This window comes from Plodia interpunctella, chromosome 7, assembly GCF_027563975.2.
Source record: "Plodia interpunctella isolate USDA-ARS_2022_Savannah chromosome 7, ilPloInte3.2, whole genome shotgun sequence".
Lineage (NCBI taxonomy): Eukaryota > Metazoa > Arthropoda > Insecta > Lepidoptera > Pyralidae > Plodia > Plodia interpunctella.
The window spans coordinates 6,220,697-6,241,338 of record NC_071300.1 but is presented as its reverse complement, the minus strand read 5'-3'; the positions used below and the strand labels follow the sequence as shown (position 1 = coordinate 6,241,338).

Here is a 20,642-nt window from a genome sequence, read left to right as displayed (position 1 = left end):
TAATATAATCTTTTCTTTTTCGTTATATGTCTATTTATTAATGAATGTTAGCGATCAGCTGTTTAGATTTTATTTTTTATTGAGAACTGAATAACAATTATTTAACTTTTTGCAAGGATTGATGGAATGATGATGATGACAGATGATGATTACAGCCTAAATCTTCGCAACAGGAGATATTCTAAAGATTCTGTTCTTCTTCGAGTGTCTTTTGTAGGCAGATACAGAAGGGTCAACTAAAAAAACCTAAGACTTGAAGCGTTTCCAAGATTATGTTATTACACTGGGTTATGGTAAGATTAAGACCGAAGATGCAATAAATAAGTAAATTTAAAATTAAGAAACTGGCGTACTAGTTGCTACTTACTACACTCTTATAAGAAACACTTATAATTACAAAAGTCCTTTGAAAAAGTTAATTTTGAGTTTGAGTTACAAATTATAAGTGCTTGTCCTTAATGCTTTCGACATGCACGAAAATAAACATTTAGCAAGTTACCTTGTCATATCCGTCGTAATAGTTAATATAAAGCCTCAGGTAAAAGACAAAAGCATTCTCTTCATTGAACTAAAATAATTGTTTTTCTATTAAATACAATCAGCCTGTATTGTACCTACACATACCCTACTTCATGTTTTGAAGTGACATCGTCACAACTTTCTTTAGATTATGTTATTGTTTACCTACCGTAAGCCTTGCAGAAATTAATATAACACATCATAATCAGTTAGATATTATAAAGATAAGACAATAATTTTGAAGCCAAACATATTCACGAGAGTGGCTATGTCAAAATGCTGATCGACACTTCGGTATTCCCACATATCGCAATTGCATACTGAGATTGCGCTTCTTTTTTCATATAACATCCCATTGGAATGATTTTTTTTCATGCCTGGGAAAGAACAAAATTCCACGGTATCCTAAAGAACATACCTATTATTGTGGGTCCACACCACACTTATAAGAATGTTGCACCTAGCCAACCTATGTCACTCTCCAGCCCACTATCTCCACACCAAAAACCACTTCAGTCTGGCTAATTAAATGCCCCGCTTTGACGTGATCGTCAAAAAAACAAAACCCATTTTAAAATTCATAATATTAGTAGACTGACTTCGTCTCGAGTACAAACGTTGAGTTTGAGCAAACCTATTTGAAATATCGAATTTGAATACAACAAGTACAATGAATTAGTTACAGTCGCACCACTACTGTGACGTGTAGCGATAAAATTGTATCACAGCTGAACACATCTACTGATAACTTATCACCTGCATTATTTTATGGAAAAAGTGTGCGTTCGACGCCGTTTCATACGAGGCATGTGAGTGAAATGTGCGGCTCTGAAACTAAAACAATGTGATCGATGAATAACATAATGGCTCATTGGCTGTTACTTTTTAGTTTATTTATGTGTATTTATGCTGAAAATAGTGACAGTGAAGGTAATATTTGAATTTTTTATTGTGTATAACAGTGAAGGTACCTTATGTATCTTGTTAAGTTTTTGTAAACCTAATTGTCTTAACGTAAATCAGACAATGCCTGTGGAGGTAGTGAAATCCTTTATGTAAAATGATGACATTTTATTGCATAGATCATCCACCACCAGCCACCACACCAGCTATATTTTAAAATAGCTGGGGCCGGGGGTCAATTATCAGGATCGGGGGGGTGCAATGAGATGATGTTGGGTTGGACACTGTATGCCGCCTGGGTAAAAAAGGGAAAAGACCTGGGCAAAAACTGGATACTATTTAGGCACATGAAAAGTTCGTATGTTAAACTAAAATTATGAAGATGAAGGGCATTTTCATATCTCCCGATTTGCCATTTTTAGGATGCGGTCCAAAATGTTTCGGTCCTGAATATATATGCCTCAGCAGTCAATGTTTTTGCGCAGACGGCTACCTACCCAACCGCTATCAGACATCCTGTGTCAAATGTCCAGGTAGTGATCTTTGATTGGTCTTATTTTATTCCCTAGAAATAATAATCCCTTCCGTCATGAACTTCATGGAGTATGCTATTTGTAATAATTAATTGCTAGCACTGGTGTCAGATTTCATTGAAGTCGCCTAAAGGCATCTGACATGACTTTCATAACTATCCGTGACAGTTAGTGGCAAGTAAACTTATAATAATAATCACATAGTGTGCAGGTTTCCTCACGATGTTTTCCTCCACCGGGCGAAGGCAGTGAATTTACCTCCCTCTTGTTTACGTACAAGTGTTTAGTATGGTCTAAACAAACAGGTATCTATCTATTTATACCATACCAGAAAAAATTAATAAGTCAGATTTAACACGACAATCTGAAAAACATTTTCTTGTGAGAATTTAAGAAACCTTGTATGATTACTAGGACTGGGCGAAAAATGTTTTGGACCGTGTTGCAACCCAAATGGAAACACTATTCTACACTGTTGGCACGGGATCTGCCAACCCTGTACGGACAGTTACGGCAAATGGATTTGCCGGTATTTGATAGTTTTTTACTACAATTCTAATAAAAAATTAATCTGCTTACTTTGTAAAATTAAATTTAGATTTTTAAAATCATCATTTTTGTCAGTAAGTATATTCAATGACTTCACGACTGGAGCACTGGCCTTCCATATATGATAAGGCGTATGTATGGGTCACGAGTGCCATCATTGGGGTACTTAATTAAATTATATTGGGGGAAAAGTTATATCACATACCTAAACGGTATGTGATATAACTTTTCGAGAAAAATTATCTATGCCACCTAACTATAGGCTTTGCTAGAGGCGTAAATAGACGATTGATATTACAGTTATTACGATTGATACGATTTTACAGATGAAAGGGTTAAAAAAATGTGTTTCGATTATTTAATCGACTATATATTATATATACTATATTTATAGTACTATAGATTAATAGCACCTATACGACCTCGGTGGCGCAGTGGTAAAGTTCTTGGCACTGAACCGAGAGGTCCTCGGTTCGATCCCCGGTCGGGACATGATGGAAAATGATCTTTTTATATGGAAAATGATATCTATATATGTATTTGATATAAAATATAGTATCGTTGAGTCAGTATCCCATAAAACAAGCTCAATATGTGTAATTTGTCCTAATATATTTATATTATTATTTATATAAGTAACAGAAAAAATCTAAATGTTTCAGTGACTCTTTGGACCAAATATTGTTGGTGACGACATCACAGGCAATCATGGGAACTGCGCTCATTTTGGGGATTATTGCGACGTTTGTATTGCTTTTCAAATTATGCGCCACAGCAGATATAAGGTAAGTTTATCACATAATATATATAGCGTAGTACCTCAATCTCACCAAAGAATGTGTTGCACAAAAATGCCATGCTAATAGGTATACATTTTTCAGTTAACCAGTTATAGGAAAACGGACAGCCGAGTGATCCCTATAAAGTACCGTTTATACCTTTACCCTAAGTTACCCTTAACCCTAAAACCAAAAATTTCTTAAGTTTTCCAAGAAGTCGAAGCGGTAGCCATGGCATCAACAAGAACTAAAAACTCTAGATAAAAATGTATATGGCAATATTTAACGATAAAGTGTAATCCATTCTGAAGTGTAGACACTCCTCAATCCCAATAACAACTTATTTTATTTCGTGTGGCCGAAATAATAAATAACAATAGTAAATCATAATTACTTACAGGCCAATAGGCAGTGCTTCTAACTACAACAACGGTCGACTATCAATCGGCAGTTTGCAGCTTTACGTCGACGAGAGGCTGCGAAACGCTCCTCCAAGGTACGACTGTGTAACTATTGAAATAACCATGTAATTTAATACTATAGCTAACTTGAATCCACACCACTTGAGAAGAAAGCACAGGTCCTGAACAAAAATAGCTTACTAAAAGTACATAAGTACGTGCATATTTTTTGCTGTATATTTCTCAATTCCAACTAATATTATAAATGCGAAAGTAAGTTTGTTTGTTACGTCTTCACGCTCTATCTACTCAACCAATCTTCTTGAAATTTTACATGTGTGTAGTTTGAAGTATGGAGAAGGACATAGGGTACCTTTCATCCCGGAAAGTTAACACGGGCGAAACCGCGGACAAAAGCTGGTTGCTGTATAATGTAATTTTAGTGACCTGCTTTAGTTCTTCTAAAGTGTACTTTCCTCTCAAGTGGTGTGTATTCAAGTTAGCTACAGTCCTAAATTAAATGGTTATAGTATTTATAATATATAGTATAAGGTTATTAGTAACTATAATATATAGTATTATAGTTTTCTAAATAATAAAAAATATTCGGCGATACAGAGTTGGCTTCACATATTGTCATTTGAGATACCTGTACCTACGTGCATATTGATTGCTGTAATCGCTATATCGCCTAATCATTTTTTATTATGTAAGTAGAAAACTATAATACCTGTGGCATGGCAAAATTTGTCAAAATATTTTTTTTATTTTCGCTACTATATTATAATACGAAAGTTTGTGAGGATGTATTGTGTGTATATATGTATATTCTTTCGCGCAAAATCTACTAGACTGATTGTTACGTTTGGTACACGGGTAGAATATCTGGAATAACACATAAGGTACTTTTTATCCCGAAATTCCCACGGGAGCGAGGCCCCGGGATGTAGCTAGTAAGTACATAAATTTGATTATAATACTTTTCCCACAGATATTCAAGAACACCACCGACCGACCCACCCATGTATCCAGCTATAACATACATCAATGATGGTTTTGTAAGTTTAGATAGTACATGCAATTTTAACAACTTGGAAGTTATTTTCACATTAATATTTTAAAATATAATATTGGAAACCAGTCTATTCAAGATTAAAAATCTTTAAATATCTAGTAGAAACCATAAGTCAACAACCAAAACTTATTTTCAGGTACACGATTGCAGTGTTCCTCCTCCTCCATATACAGAAGAAGTCAAAGAAGAAAATCAACAACCAACAAATAGAGGAAACACCGCGTTACATATATAACACAGCTACGTCCAGAAACTCGTTCACACTGAATGAAGATGGGTACTTGTAGAAAATTAATGGAACGATTAATCTATATTTTTTAATCTATAGGCTTTGGAGATTTTTTAAACTACCAAACAGCAAACAGGCATACATCTCACCTGATGCTGCGTGGTCACTGCAACTTATGGGCGCCTGTAACATCAGCGTAACATATGCACGTTGAAATTTCAACAACTGGGCAATATTATCTCCTGTAGTCAAGCAGGTGGTGGCCAGTTGTAAAAACAACCAAATTTTCAAAATTGTAGGGTTTATATATTCCGCGGTCTCAGGGTTTCGCGGGGTTAGTTCCAAATGCAACGTGGAATATGCAAGGATTGAACAGAGCATACATCAAGGATGATTTTTCTGGCCATATGGCGCATTGTAAACCTGACAACCTTGAGAAGCTCATCTTGCTGAGTCATGACTTCGAAGTCAAGGAAGAGCAAGACATGGACGAATATGATAAGGACTTCAACACGCAGCAAAGTCCACCAGGCTTTAAAGCAGGCACAAGAGAGCCACCACTTCTAGTGTTCATGACCCACGGCCATTAGGATATTGATTAAAATTACGAATAAAGATATAAAAGGGTGAATTTTTTAAGCGCCTTGAACTCCGCCGCGAGCTCTCTTTGGTGTTTATTAAATTGTACCATACACAGTAATCAATTTAATTATCCTATTTTATAAATAAGTAAGTATTGGTACAATGTTAATTTTATAAATGTTAATTTTTTTTAATATTCTTAATTTAAAAAATATGCGACACTATTAAACGCTACACGCCGCGTTAAAATGGTCGTGAAATTCACCCAAAAGTAGTTTTGGTATGACAGCCCTGGTGCGTAGGTCTACCTGCCTATTTGGAATAGCGGCACAAGTGTTTTGTCGAGTGGTCTCTGTAACCACCAAATTTATCTATGGTGTAATCTTTTAAATCCCAGTGTTGATGACACAACTTATTTAATTTAGTTTGATGGATTGTACTTAATTGTAATATATATAAATAATTAAATTTACAATTGTATTTTACCAGTTATTAAACATATTAAACCAAATGTCTGTGATGAAAAAATATGTGTGTTTATATAAGTATTCATATTAATTGTAAAAAATAATAAATTCTATATTGTAAGTAACATGTGATGATGAAGTAAATATAGCCTATTATTTGCCAACCAGCTTAAATATTTCAGATATAAAGTTCCTTGACTTTTTACTTATGTTTATTCAAGTATGTAACAAAAATTTGTTATGTGTAAAATTAGCTTCACTGAAGAAAACCATTGTTACGGCATAGAAAAGTCTATTCAGTGTTGTTTTTACAATGTCGCAAATAAATAGTATGGTAGTTCAGTTGGTTAAAGTAGTAAGAGCAGCAACAACATCACCCCGGTGCTCCCGTAACGTTCTCTCTGCTAATGTTCTGGAGATTTCCATTTCTTTCACCTGAAATATTTACAATAAATCTTTGTACAATCTATTTAGTGTATTTTTCAATCATAGTTTTAACCAGCAGTCCCTCATTTGCAGTGCTTTTCACCACATTTGAATAAGCAAAGCTCTCAAAGTAGGCCCATTTTTATCACTTTCAACATAAGGTGAATTCAACCTACTGTTCAACATACAGTGCAGTACAAAAATATTATAAAAAAACATGTGATCAGATACCTATACTTACATATTCATTCTATTCAAACACATTTTTAAGTGTATAAATTATGTATGTGAGCATTACATCCTCAGCACTTTAACTATATACATACCAAACAACATATATTTACTAAAACAAAATACTCACTATTAATTCTATATCATCCTTCTTTACTGATACTTTTTGTAGTTCCTTTTCCTTCTCCAAGCGCTCTGCTGCTTCTTTATTTCTTCTGTCGCCAATTAACGATAGAGCCTGAAATTCAGACAGAAAACAATAATAAATTAAATGTTACCTGTATAATATGTTTACTTTATAGATGGGAAAAAAATTATTTCAGACATGAGGTTAATTAAATTTGTTATTAGTTGTAAGAACTTGGCAAATATACTAAACTCAATCAATATAATGGTAAACAACAGGTATTTTATAATATTTTAGTTAAAACATTTTGAGGTTATGTGCACTCAAATTTGATTTATTTACTGTACCCCAGAGATATCTTGAGAAGAAATTTCTTTTTCTTCTGCATAATCAGTGACTTTTTCTAAATCTGCTACACCACTGTCATGTTTTGCAGTCTTCTTTTGAGTCTTATCTTTATCATGTTGAATTTCGTCTGTGTCTCCATTGATTTCTTCATCAGCCATATTTATATACGGTTTTTTAAGAGTTCAGTTTTATTTTGTAATAAAATTAATTTGCATGTACATTAGCTATTAGTGAAAAAATTCACAGGAACCAAACCACGGTCATAAACCAAAAACCATATGTACCTAAGAAGAATACCTAGGTAGAATATTTTCTAATTTGATTATTTCCATCGATTGAACAAAATTTGGCATTGACAATGACAACAATGCTGAACACTGAAATTTACCGCGGCCGCACACATCAGATTCGGATTCCGAATCCGGAATCCGAATTTGGAAACCTGACTGGTCTTCTTTCTTATAAAATGTTCACATAGCCGCGAAGCACACTATCCTTCCTTTTTCCGGCAAAACCTAAATTCTCGAATCTGAATGAAAAAACCTAATGACATCATCAAAGACGCAGAGCTCGCCTACATTGTGGGCGCAATCTTAGGAAGGAAAAAGGAAGGTCGCAAGGAAAAAGGAAGGATTTAGTGGATTATCCTGAAACACAGTTTATGACCACAGCTTGGTCAGATGTGGTCATAAACTGATATAAATTTGATTTTGACTGAAGAAACTTATTAAAATATGGACTTCACACAGATAAGTCACCTGTGTGAAGTCCATATTTTAATAAGTCTTTACGTGGGAAGTGTTCCGAGCTTCTTTTCGACCGTTGGCTCGAAAATTTTACAGCGTGAGGCATATATCTCATAGTTTTTGAAGTTTTTTATCTTATGGAAAACGATTTTTCCCAATATTTCGGCACCCGAATATGCTATATTGTTGTATATTTTAACAAACGAATGCTTACAAGAAAGAATTAATAAAGTACTCTAAAATAAACGTTTTAATCGACATAGGAAAAGGCGGCAGAGCTTTTGTGTACCTAACATACAGTGCTGTACTCTGGCGGGATAAATGTGCAGTAGAGCTCGTAAATGGTCAAAAATTGCTCGGAATACTTCATACCTGACGACTTATGAAAATATGGACTTCATACAGGTAAGACTTTCAGTCAAAATCAAGTTTATCAGTTTATCACCACTGTTGACCATATAATGCAGAACATAACCTAAAATGGTGTTATTATTTTCAGAATTTTGTTAGAAATTTCTCATGGTCTAAAACTGAAGTTTTAAAAGTGTACTCAAAGGCGACAAAGAGTTGCTAAACGTGAAGCTAAAAATCAAATAATATGTGTCATCGTAGTCATATGAAGTTAACCATATAGACGGTTTTTGTGTTTATATTTTGGATTTGTATAGTTTTTGGGTGGAAGTGGATAATTGATTATGTTGAAGAATTATGTATTTAATATTAACTTATTTAAGAGCTATGCTCTTGTCGGTGGAGTATACGCCACGCCTCTATAGAGAGGTAAAGAAAAGGTAGGCGTTATCTCGTATCGATCATTCTATTTTCTATTTCTGTCAGCAGTCTTCTTTTTTGTTTACAATTTCCAGCACTTCTTCTTTTTTCTTTTAATAAAAAGTAATCAATAATCTTCATCAGTAATCTTCAATAATATTGAAAATTGGCGTTTTTGCCTCCATTGGCAATGTTTGTTAACCCTAGTTGTACCAGTAGCGCCATCTGCGCCGAACTTTGCGTAATATTCCCTATTCAATGGTACTGTTTATTGAGCTGGTAACATTTTCAAGTGACAGCTGTTTTGAAGGTTCCATGAAGTCTTCGGAGTCGTCTATGAAAAATTAAAATTGTCTTTGGTCTAAAAAGTGTGGGTGCGCTATTTCTCCTTTTGTTTTTATTTCTTATTTCTAATGAAGAAAAATTGGAGTAATACAATAGGTATTCTTTTTACTCTCATAAACAACAGTGTATAATAAAAGTGTGCAATAGGACGAAGATCGCATACCGGTAAGTACATTGTACAACTCGACAAAATTATATGAATATTTTTATTTTCGCCCTTGGCGTAAAAAAATTCGTACGCTTATGATTCTTACACGAGCCTTCTTTGCTTATAGTTATTCTATGTTTACTTTTCGCTACATATTTCCTTGTATGACGTCAAGGTAATTTTGCTCTACTCTTCAACAGACATTTTACATTGCCATATTACTTACTGGCCATATTACGTCTGGGGTGTGTGGCTGCATGTCAATACATACATTTGAAGACTAATATACCTAGATAGAATATAATTCCTCCATACACTACACATCTAGTTATATAAAGTACAAGTTATTAGACAAGTACCCCCACATGTGTAGGTATCGTCATTGGACCATATATTTATTTTGAACACAGGGTTTACATTCTAATTGTCATGATAACTAATCAAGAATTTCAGATTTCATATGTACCTATATAAATTTTTGAATTAGGGATTGTATGTTTCAACTATGATAATTGAAATCTTTTGTCCAGCATGTAATAATTATATACCTACATTTATCAATCAAAATCTTGATTCAAATGGCCCAATCCTATCAATATCACATTAGTTTTTGGTCATTAATATTTAGTATACATGGTTAAATCAGTACTCTCATCTCTGTAATAATTTGAAATGCAAAGTTTAGTCAATTCAGTCACAATATAATGATCAATGACTTATGGACGAAATGGAAAAAAAATCTTTATGTGCAATGTAAATATAATAAACTAGTGGTTCTGCACAGCTTCACTCAACTTAAACCATAATAAAAAAGTAACTTATATCACTTCCGAAGGTTTTGTCTAAGTCTGTGCCACATTAATTGGCCCAGTCATTTTTGAGTTTATTCATTATGAACAAAAGTACAAAACTTTTCTCCATATAGGTATATATCTTTATTATGGTGTGGAAGTTGGATTGGTATGTATAGTATGGATATGGATAAGCTTCCATAGAAAAAAGTTTGCAAATTCCTACATTTTTCAAACTTTTCATGTTTATTAAATTGCTTTGCAAGTTCCTAAGGCAAGTGGAAGTAGGCGAAATCTTTGATTAGATTAAATATGGGACTGGCTTCATTAAAGCTTTTTATTTAATACAGAAGAAATATTTGGACTAATAAAATGTGTTCATATTTCCTAATGTAATTAAGTAATGTTCATAATGAAATACAGTAAAAAAATTATTTGTGATAATTATTAAAATGAGTCTTATTCTTAAATAACTGCCCCAAAAAGGGCAGAGCAGGTATTTTTGGGGTTATGTCAGTTTATTTATTTCACCATATTTCTCAAACATCTTATCATATAATGAATAATGTGTGAGATATCATTTGATTTCTTACCTTGGATGACTGACATAGACACACAAAACCAATATGATGGATTATTATCCTACTTCCTACTAATATCATAAAGACAAAGGTTTGTGAGGATGTATGTGTGTATCTATGTTTTTTATCTTTCATTCAAAATTACTAGACCAATTGTTATGAAATATCCCGAACTTCCCACGGGAATGAAAGCCCCGAGGCGCAGAAGCTCCATATAATAATATGGCAAGCTGAAGAATAAAACTTTGATCAATCCACTTAGAATTGATAACAATATATGTAAAACTAATTGATCCATACATTTTTATGATATATTGTTAAACTGCACAACAGGAGAACAGTCACGTTATTATAATTTCTAGAAAATTGGTTATTATTAATAGTACCTTCTTTTCCATTTATCTCCTACCAAATTACCATATTTCACTTTATATGGTACAGTCTTCAATTACAGACTAAATTTTGTGGGTATGGTACAGTATGCAACTCTTTTCCGTTTTCTGTTACCTTCTACTTAGTCATATCATACCAAATGCCATCTCCCCTTTTCAGTATGAAAACCGGTGAGGTGCGAGTCAGACTAGCGAACCGATGGTTTCGTAAATTTACAGAACCCAAATATTTGCATATTATCTGTACAAAAAATCTAGTTTGTAGTTTAGTTTAATATTTTAATCTATCGAAAAAAATCTAGATCAATTTTATGATATGATTTGCACCATACGCCCCTTAACCTGAGCTTCTATACATAAAAATAAAAGCATTTTCATACCGACCTTCTATTTAACCTTGAACCGAATCCTTGGACTGATTGTTTGATGTAGGCTTATTGACTACCTACGTTTGAATTAGACCTTCTGTGTTTAGAAATAAAGGCGGCTCTCCCGGTTACAGGGATATTTCCGGGATCTGAAAGTCCTTGAATAAGTTTCGCATGAATTGAAGGCCTTACAACATAAGCGAGGTTACAGTGTGTTACAGAAGACATGCATAATAACGTATTAACAAATATTCAAATAGGACTAGAATATACATAGGTACTACATCTAATAGTAAAGTCCTAATTAATTTAGCTAGCATAAAAAAAAACAGCTTTTATACCATAGAAATGCCAAAGTTTGTATGTTAGTGATGGTGTGTTTGTTTCATTATCTAATCTCGCAAAATTACTGGACGTATTTTGATAAAATTTGTTAGGTGCACTCATCGAATTATAAGTATTTTTATCCCGTAATTCCGACTTGCCCTATAGAGAATAGGTACTAGTAGGTACTAATTAGTATCAATAGTCTAAAGAGAAAATAGACACAATGATCTATTGTACTCCCGCACTTTGGCTTTTGACGTGTTATACAGCTGTACTGCCATCAATGCATCTTGGATGACGTCGGAAACATTTCTAACTACATACAGCTACATATTATTTCCAGAAATTCTTACAATTACACATGTTAAAACATGTTCCACGTGTTTATAGTTCTCAGATAAGGATAATATTGGAGGAGATGGCGAAGTGACTTCAATTTTCATTCTTGAATCTAGCATAATTACTATGTGCTGTAACGGTGTTGAAGTAGATTACATAAAGATGTCATACCTGTAAGTCACTTTAATTCCACGTTAAGGGCGCATGATAAATGAAAATCTTTTCAGTTTCTAGGTCGACTCCGCCCAGCGATGACTCCGCCCTGAATACTATATTCAGTGAGCAAGGATGTCGTGTACTTTTATTGACCTAAATGGTATAGTTACTAATAGCGTCTCTATGTAGGAGAAAATTGAGGTTAGGATCGTCACGGTCTTATTGGATTATCTATTACTTTTTTAACTACGATGTAATAAAAAATTTAAATATTGGACACTAGCTAACAAGTTTTTCTATCTTACATTTCTTATTTACTAATTTATTGTTAACAATAAATATGATGAATAATAAATTGTGATATTTATTGAGATATATTCTGTAATACTTTAAATTATACTTGACAAAACAAATTAAGTCATGCCTATATTCAATCCTCGTTTTTAATATTGCCGATTAATTGATGTAGGTAAATTTTTGGAAATTATTTTTATTTGATGTAGAAAATGAACTATCATTACAATATAATTAGTAAAAAATAAAATTAATTAACAGTGTTAAGGCTATAAGAATAAAATATTTTTTGGTAAACGTGCTCCCATTATGAATCGAGAGTTATCTGGTAACTATGTTGGTCATATTTGAACACAGCAACTTGGACAACGAACAGTTTCGCATACTCTGATAAATATGTTTATCGTGTTGTTATCATATTTGTCATCGTTTTACCTCGATCTAGTTTGGTACTCGCCTATGCTCTAGTATCTAAAAATCAGTTGATTTGATATCAATGCGGAACTTACTGCAAGTAGAAATTTAAGTTTTAGTTATGAAATCATGAGATCATGTTACAAAATTACGAAATATATATAGTAAATGGATATAATAAATGGATATAGTTATCCATTTACTACATATTTTGTGTTTTTGTTTAATTATTTATCGGTAAACCAGCAGGCGGTACCATCAACTTTTATGGAACGATCCAAATGCAACTCGGTTAAATAAGCCTAAACTGAATCGCATTATACAAAAAATTATATGGTACGAATTTGCGAAAAATTTTCGTAAACTTTCCTAACGAATTTCAAGATTTCTTCATGTTCATAACAGTTTGGTCATGAGGCCGCGTCAACACTTAAAATCCCCAAAGATGTGTTTGCCAAAAAACAAAAATGATTAATATTCCCAAACTATAATTACCAAAAATTTTAATACTGCCGAATGACATTGAGCCCTTGATTTCCTCATGCTTCGTATTCAATATTTGTCAAGTCAGTCTGTAATTGATTAATTACCACACAATACATAATTCCATTGCTGCTTTACCTAACTAGAATACGGGTCAAGACTATTGATTTTGCTTTTAATGATGATACGTTGACACTTTTGAATAATCACGTAAATGGCAAATTAAATTAGGAAATATAAATTTGTGTTTTAGAGGGAACTGAAAATGTAGTATTATACTAGTATAATACGTGTGGTTTGTGCTGTAGAACTACGTGATCTATAAAACCCTTTGTTTTAAACGTTTTGAATTATTCAAATTGTCAGTATGAAAGCCCTTTGCCCTTTATTGTAATTTTTGTAAACGCGTTTTTTAAACCTCAGGTTTATTTTATACCAAACCTCTAATTCACCTTTGTATGTTCATGTTATTTTTTAATATTATGATGCAAAATGCATGCTGATGCTCAGTGCAAATATGCTTCAAGTTAGCAATCATGTAAATATGAGCCTATAGTAAGTAAATAATATAATGAGACCTCTTTTTTATCATAACTACTTATTTTCTGATTTATTTTGAATAAGAGTGTCAAGCTAAATAGTGACGTGCAAAAGCCTATCCGAATTTAATTTATGCATATATATGTAGTAGTACACTCGTCTAAGTGTTTCTTTGAATCCACTGACATGGTTGGATTGCAATTGCTGCTCGAATGAAGATCGGGTCGGGTCACTCCCATTGCCCCATTGCAGGTCATCGACCTGATTGCACGCGAGTCGCCTGGACTGCATTGTCCCGTCTGCTAACAAAGCGACTTCAATTGGAGTAGAATCTGCAATAAATTATCTTCATATTTATCGACAAGACCCCTCGACAAGTATCTCATTCATATCCTATTGTAACTGAATTGCAAATTGATAAGTAGGTGGGAATTTAATTGCTCTAAGCACAATATAATAAAGATATGTCATATCATAAGTATGTAATTACTTTAAGGGTATAGAGACTTCCTGTTATTTATAGTAGGTTTGTAAATGGTTTCATTATACGACAAATGAAGTTTATATATTTCTATGCCTACTGGGTATCAGTATTTAATGCCTTATATAAATATAATAGCTGCGTCCCGGGGCCTCGCTCTCGTGGGGATTTCCGGATAAAAAGTACCCTGTATATGTTATTCCAGGTGCATATTGTACCCGTGTACCAAATTTCATAACAATCGGTCCAGTAAATTTTGCGTGAAAGAGTATTAAACATACATACACACATGCATCTTCATAAACTTTCGCATTTATATAATTAGAGGGTCCGATCGGTCGGACATAGGTAATGGAATTAAAATATGTCGGATAAATCGAATCAATAAGAAAACAAAGTTCATGTCGTCCGATCGGCAGGACATCGGAATTACAATACCTTGCAGTCCGATTAATCGAACCAACAGGAAAAAAGTTCATATGTCCGATCTATCGGAAAAAGGAAGGCGGACCTCATGGCGAGAGCGAGCTGCCTATCAAACGAATCACATCATAAATCATTTAACTTTAGTATTCAAATTATAACTGCTTTAGGATATCTCACTGATCTTGTTTTTTTCTTTCATTTATACAATGCCTATGACTAGAACTCTACTGATAAATACATGAACAGAAAATCTTGCAATATTATCATTTTTGTAATAACAAATTAGTGTTCATCAATTCCCCATATTATTATCGAGACTATCTCTATAATTTGTGATTCAATCCACATTTTACAAGGATTATGCTTACTATAAATTTGTCGTAACTGATCATTTTTCTCACACCCGTACTTCTTTGGCTCAAAAACGAATGGTCATTGACCGCCTGATAGGGCTTCACCATCTACGATGAGTAACGGCTGCATTCACAAATGTGTAAAGTTACAGTTAATCCGTATTTACTAGATTACGTAATGCTATTAACCCGTTAGCGCTGGTTGCAGAGTCAATAACATCTGGTGGAAAATTAAAACGAGTCGGGATAGGAATAATAATTAAAAACTTTAAATCGGTATATCGAATAATTCATGATAAGTGGTGTGCAAATCAGGTTATCGATTAGTGGTAGTGTTAGCGACACGGGCCGGGCGTCGACCCTAGCGCAGCACTGCATATGCCACTTGTGTTGAACCTCCTCGCCTGATCCTTTGAGGACAGCACTACCTACCATTGTCTGTGGAACTTACAAAAGATTGCTTTCGCTTCTGTATTTTCTGAGACATCTCGTAGAATCATTGTATCAAATACTTGTTAATATAAGGTGTATTGAGAAAACATTGCTAAAAATCCGCATTTTTACAGAATCCTCACGTTCGTTCAACATTGTTAATTTGTTTTTATTACTAAATTATATTGTATTATTATTGCAACGAATTTTTTACGCGAAATTAAAGTGTTAATATAAGGATGCTTAGTTTAATGAAATCTACTCTGGTGAGTTTGAAAGCTGAACTAAATAGGTGGTGATCACAGTTATTTGATTATAACTCTCTTTCCTTTTGAAAACAAACTACTCTTATCTAACAAAGTTTGACGGTAAGGGGCCTAGATACGAAAGCAGAGGTCGCAAGTACAAATTATTTATTTTACAGAAATTGAATTTTAGAGAAGTACCTATCGCAGAAACATCTCATAAATATAATCCCCCGTATACACTTCAAACTACGTTGATAGTCTTAGCTAACCTAACTTGCTATTTTTCTTTCCTAGGGATGTTTCTCTCTAATCTGAGTATTTTCCCGATTGCTTCTGTCGACATAGATCGTAACCCAGGATTCGCTTAAGTTAGGTTAGGTATCTTTTTTTGACTAAGTAAGAAGGAGAACGGGTTAGGAACGTCATTCGTCAGCTGCGTGCAGAAGTCGTCCTTTTTCTAGTTCTCTGTCTTTAGAAACTCAAAAGGTTACTATATAATAGAATGTGTCGCGAGATGTTAGGTTATCCTCGATCTCTGATAGTGATTTTGGTGACACAAAATATTGAGTACATTCTGCATTCCTTGATTTTATGTCAGTAGGGAGGGGGCTGGGTCACGAATTACGGGTGCTCTCGACCCCAGCTGGTACTGTAAGTGTGCCACCGATGTATGTAGGTTAACATCGGACGCGCTCAATACGCCACCGCTGCCGATCCGAAGCCGGCCACCTAACCTAGATCAGGGAGTAGAGAGATCGCTTATGAAATCTGGCGCACGCTGACTGCATAAATGAAATGCGACTTTATACCCATGATTTAATTTTATATAGGTACCTATTTATGCAACGAGGTACAAAGAGCTTCAATATTAGCAGTTTTTTGTTAATTTTCAACCATCCCGTGGGTTGACTCCATTTCTTTCATTTGTATCCTTAAAAAAACAACTTTACAATTTGTACCGAAATCTTCGACGGACAAACACCTCAATCGTGACTATTGTAAGCAACTTCTAAGTGGCATCAATAAATAAAATACAGTTTTCATTAGAATCTGCTTCTCTTTTATTTTACAATGAAATATCATTGTAAATTTTTGATTGTGTTCATATCGTTTTTAATCTAATGGGAACGTGTAGCTAGATACGTATAAATGGTGGGCGTGCAGAGAAACTTGTGAAATAGCTCGACTCCTGACATACTGCACATGATACTTGCGATTCATAAGGTTGGAAAGCAATATAAAATGTAATTCCTGTTACTCATATACATCAATTTGCAAATAAAGTGGTTACAATTCAATGTGAATATTGACGTGATTTGATGCCCATTTTCAGTATTTTTTTAGAAGTTGTATAATTATTTAGAAAATTGTAGTTCGTAATCGAGTTATTAAAAGCATATATATTAATTTATAATAACAATATAATATTTTACGAAAATAATGGTCACGAATGAAAGTATTCAAATGAGAGTTAGATGTTGGACCCTCCATTTATTTGACCAAAATATACATTTAGTTAAGTCGATCTATCGAATTGAATTATCAGTTTCGTTTGAATTTGTCTGGATCTTTTAATAATATCCTGTGATTTTGTTGAATGTTGATTATGTTCGCAAAACTAGGCGTCCGTATTTCACTTTGAAAAGCAAGCATTCTTTTGATGCCAACAGCTCAGATCTAGGGAAATTATGTCACACTCACGACGTAGTGGGATTTGTAATACAAATTTCAAAATTCTCGTTATTTCGTATGGTATTACAGTCGGTTTAAACAAATCTAAATAATCATTATTAGAAAGCTGCTTATACTCGAATTCTGGTTTAGAGATATTTCCCATTAATGGGGAGATAGTTTTCCGTATTAGTAAAAGCTGTAAGTTTATTGATTTAAATTCGAATGTTTATCCAACTTTCATGGACACTTTAGTTATTTTAGAATATTGAAAAACTAGAAATTAGATTTTCGAAATTCTTTGAAGCCTGTAACTAAACCTAATTTGAATTTGTATGCATATGTATTAAGTGGCACTATTCGACCATGCTATTTCCAAGTATGTATTGAAAAACTCGGAAAAAAAGTATTTTTATTACTATGTACATACTTATTTCAGTTTTCGATATGATAAATCTAAGCTCATTTGACTCACCCGGAATTAAGAAATAAATATAGCACGTTCTTTAAACACGTGCCGCGTCAGTTGCTTTAATTGGCCACCAGGTAATCGTTTTTCCCGTGAAGTCTTCTAATTATATAAAACCATAAAAACTCTTGACTGAAATTTCGCTACAGTTGAAAGCTCAAGCAAGATTTCTGGTACATCGATTTCACATAAAACTCTCTAAAGTATCTGGTGAAATTTTTCCCAATGAATCTCTGTTGAACTTTTTTACTGCAGAGCTAATATTTTTTTTACTATTTACAATTACCTAAGTCGAGTTTTTGATTTGGGTGAATACTTCAGCAAAAAGTTACAGTCGACAAAAACTGTAGTTGCTTTAAAACCTAGTTTATAGCTCTGTTTTCCTTTTCAACACTGGTAATTATTGTTTATTTCTTCCTCGATTGAATTTACTATTGTTAATGTATGTGTGGTTTATGTTATCGAGTCGTCAACGGTAATAAATGGAAGGTATGCGCTGCATGAAGGCCTCCTTTTATTCCATATACATACCTATCTAAAACAGTGAACAAAGCCATTTCACAAATTTTATTTTCATATGGTATTTGTGTTCCGACTTTTATAATTCAAAAAATAAAAACGGAACCTCTATAGAATCACTTCGTTGTCCGTCTATTTGCCCAGATTTTTACCGTCACGTAAAAAAAAGTAAAAAAGTTGAGAATTTCAAATAACATGACCCGATGGCAAGGTTACAATTTGGATACACAAGTTGGCAATTATCACTATGTATTTAGAGAAGCAAATGCCTGACCTTCTTACTCTTTACATGTGGAACTTAGCGTTGCAATTGCAATATCCCATTTTCGTTATATCTCCGGTTATTGCGAAAACGTAATCAGCAGATACAACTGCATTATCCGCTGAAACGGAGTGGGTGGTTCTGTTTAGAAATGCTTTGCTGGAATGCGTTCCGCCACTCTTCGGCTGCGACCAGCTCGCTTCTGTCTCGATACGGGCAATTGTGCGCGCCGATTTCAAAACGAAAGTACCGAGCATCTAGGACGGTGAACGTATTTCTAGTTGAGATCTCTTGCAGTTTAGCAGCCAGTACTTTGTCCGAGAATGTGGCGTAGTCAGATGTTAGATATTCATAACTTGCAACGGCTAGTTTTGCAAGTTTCTAATGTTGGGGATATTCGCTCATGGCTGCGTATCAATCTCACTGTGTCACCCAACAGTAGCATTTTATATAAGATTATTTTCTCAGTTCAGTCATGTTCAAATTCTACTTGTAAAATATTTCTTACGAAAAAGAACAGTGTGAAATTGGAGCATTTATTACAAACGAGAAATTTTGTGATGATATTTGGGTAATTTTTACACCTTCATGCATAAGTCAGATTTCGATTTTTTATTTTAGGATCAGGACAGAATTTAAATTAAAACCTGAAATTGCACATAACTAATTTTCTTCCCGAAATTCGAACAGAGATCCATAACGTAGGATTAGAACGTGTTATAAATTTATGGAGAGCAACATAATGAATGTTATCTTGGCCAGAATTAATTTAATAGAAACTGGTGCGAAAGTTGTGCAGCCTAAAGAAAATCTTCATTAAATAAATACATATATCGGTCTATGAATATGAAAATATTCTAGACAGCTAATTTTAGAAGGGTGATTCGAAAGGTGAATGAAGCGTAAAATGCAGCAGATGTAGGGTCATCACCAATAGGGAGTATTACTGCACATTTATCCCGCCAGAGTACAGCACTCTATGCTAGGTATACAAAAGCTTTGCCGCCTTTTGCTATGTCGATTAAAACGTTTATTTTAGAGTACTTTATTAATCCTTTCATTATGTAAGCATTCGTTTGTGAAAATATACAACAATGTAGCATATTCGGGTGACGATGTATTAGGAAAAATCGTTTTCCATAAGATAAAAAATCTTCAAAAACTATAAACGCCTCACGCTGTAAAATTTTCGAGCCAGTAAACGGTCGACAAGAAGCTCGGAACACTTCACACGTGAAGACTTATATAGGTAATGATTATATGGAATTCATATAGGTATGATCTTCAGTCAAAATAAAGTTTATATCAGTTTATGACCACAGTCGACCAAATAATGCAGAACATAACCTAAAATAGTGTTATAGTGTTATTATTTTCAGGATAATGCATTAAATCGTTCCTTTTTCCTTTAAACTCGCACCACGATTGCGTAGAAGTTATTTTTGGTCGTAAATCTGAAACAATATTGAAAATTGGCGCTTTTTGCCTCCATTGGTAATGTTTGTGTACCTTAGGTACAACTAAGCGCTATCTGCGCAAAGCTCAGCGCTTTGCGTAATATCCCCTATTGCCAGGATGCCAGTGGTCAGAATATTAATAAATAAATAATAATATATATTCTCGGACAACTCGAATGGACAATTAATAACTTTCCGTAAATAAATCTGTATTTACGTAATAAATTAATATCTTTTTTTATGGTGGAAAATATAGCATCAACATATTCAGTAAGTTTAATTGAGCTATTGTTACTTTTTATTGCCTTTCTTCCTTAGCGACAAAGCGTAGGACTGACGGCTTTCCTGGCTTTTCTTCCTACGTTTACTTTTAACGAATTTTCGGTATTCTTTGGCAGGCAATTGGTTACATTTAGTAATATGAATGTAGAATATAGTTACGCAAGTTTAACAAAGTCGT

At 33.8% G+C, this 20,642-nt stretch overlaps 3 protein-coding genes across 5 annotated transcripts in view; 2 read left to right on the top strand and 1 right to left on the bottom strand.

Annotated features, from left to right (window-relative positions):
- Nucleotides 1-1,217: 1,217 nt before the first annotated feature.
- On the top strand, nt 1,218-6,506 carry LOC128671251 (uncharacterized). 2 transcript variants are annotated; one of them, XM_053747581.2, is made up of 7 exons: nt 1,228-1,449; nt 1,845-1,955; nt 2,370-2,484; nt 3,167-3,289; nt 3,684-3,779; nt 4,676-4,742; nt 4,896-6,506. In XM_053747581.2, the coding sequence occupies exons 1-7, from the start codon at nt 1,371-1,373 to the stop codon at nt 4,992-4,994; spliced, it is 690 nt and encodes a 229-aa protein (XP_053603556.1). In that variant the 5' UTR covers nt 1,228-1,370; the 3' UTR covers nt 4,995-6,506. The 2 variants fall into 2 exon arrangements, with proteins under 2 accessions (XP_053603557.1, XP_053603556.1); XM_053747582.2 differs by lacking the exon at nt 1,845-1,955 and having other exon boundaries at nt 1,218-1,449.
- LOC128671253 (uncharacterized protein) lies at nt 6,310-7,495 on the bottom strand. The gene is made up of 3 exons (XM_053747583.2): nt 7,169-7,495; nt 6,825-6,932; nt 6,310-6,472 (listed from the first exon to the last, which is right to left on the bottom strand). Exons 1-3 carry the CDS (start codon nt 7,325-7,327, stop codon nt 6,377-6,379), a joined length of 363 nt encoding a protein of 120 aa, XP_053603558.1. The 5' UTR covers nt 7,328-7,495; the 3' UTR covers nt 6,310-6,376.
- A 1,520-nt stretch (nt 7,496-9,015) lies between these two features.
- Nucleotides 9,016-20,642, top strand: part of rdx (roadkill) — a 48,058-nt gene continuing 36,431 nt past the window's right edge. For both annotated transcript variants that reach the window (XM_053747519.2, XM_053747520.2), the window contains exon 1: nt 9,016-9,196. The gene's annotated coding sequence lies outside the window, so the exon portion shown is untranslated. The remainder of the gene's footprint in view (nt 9,197-20,642) is intronic.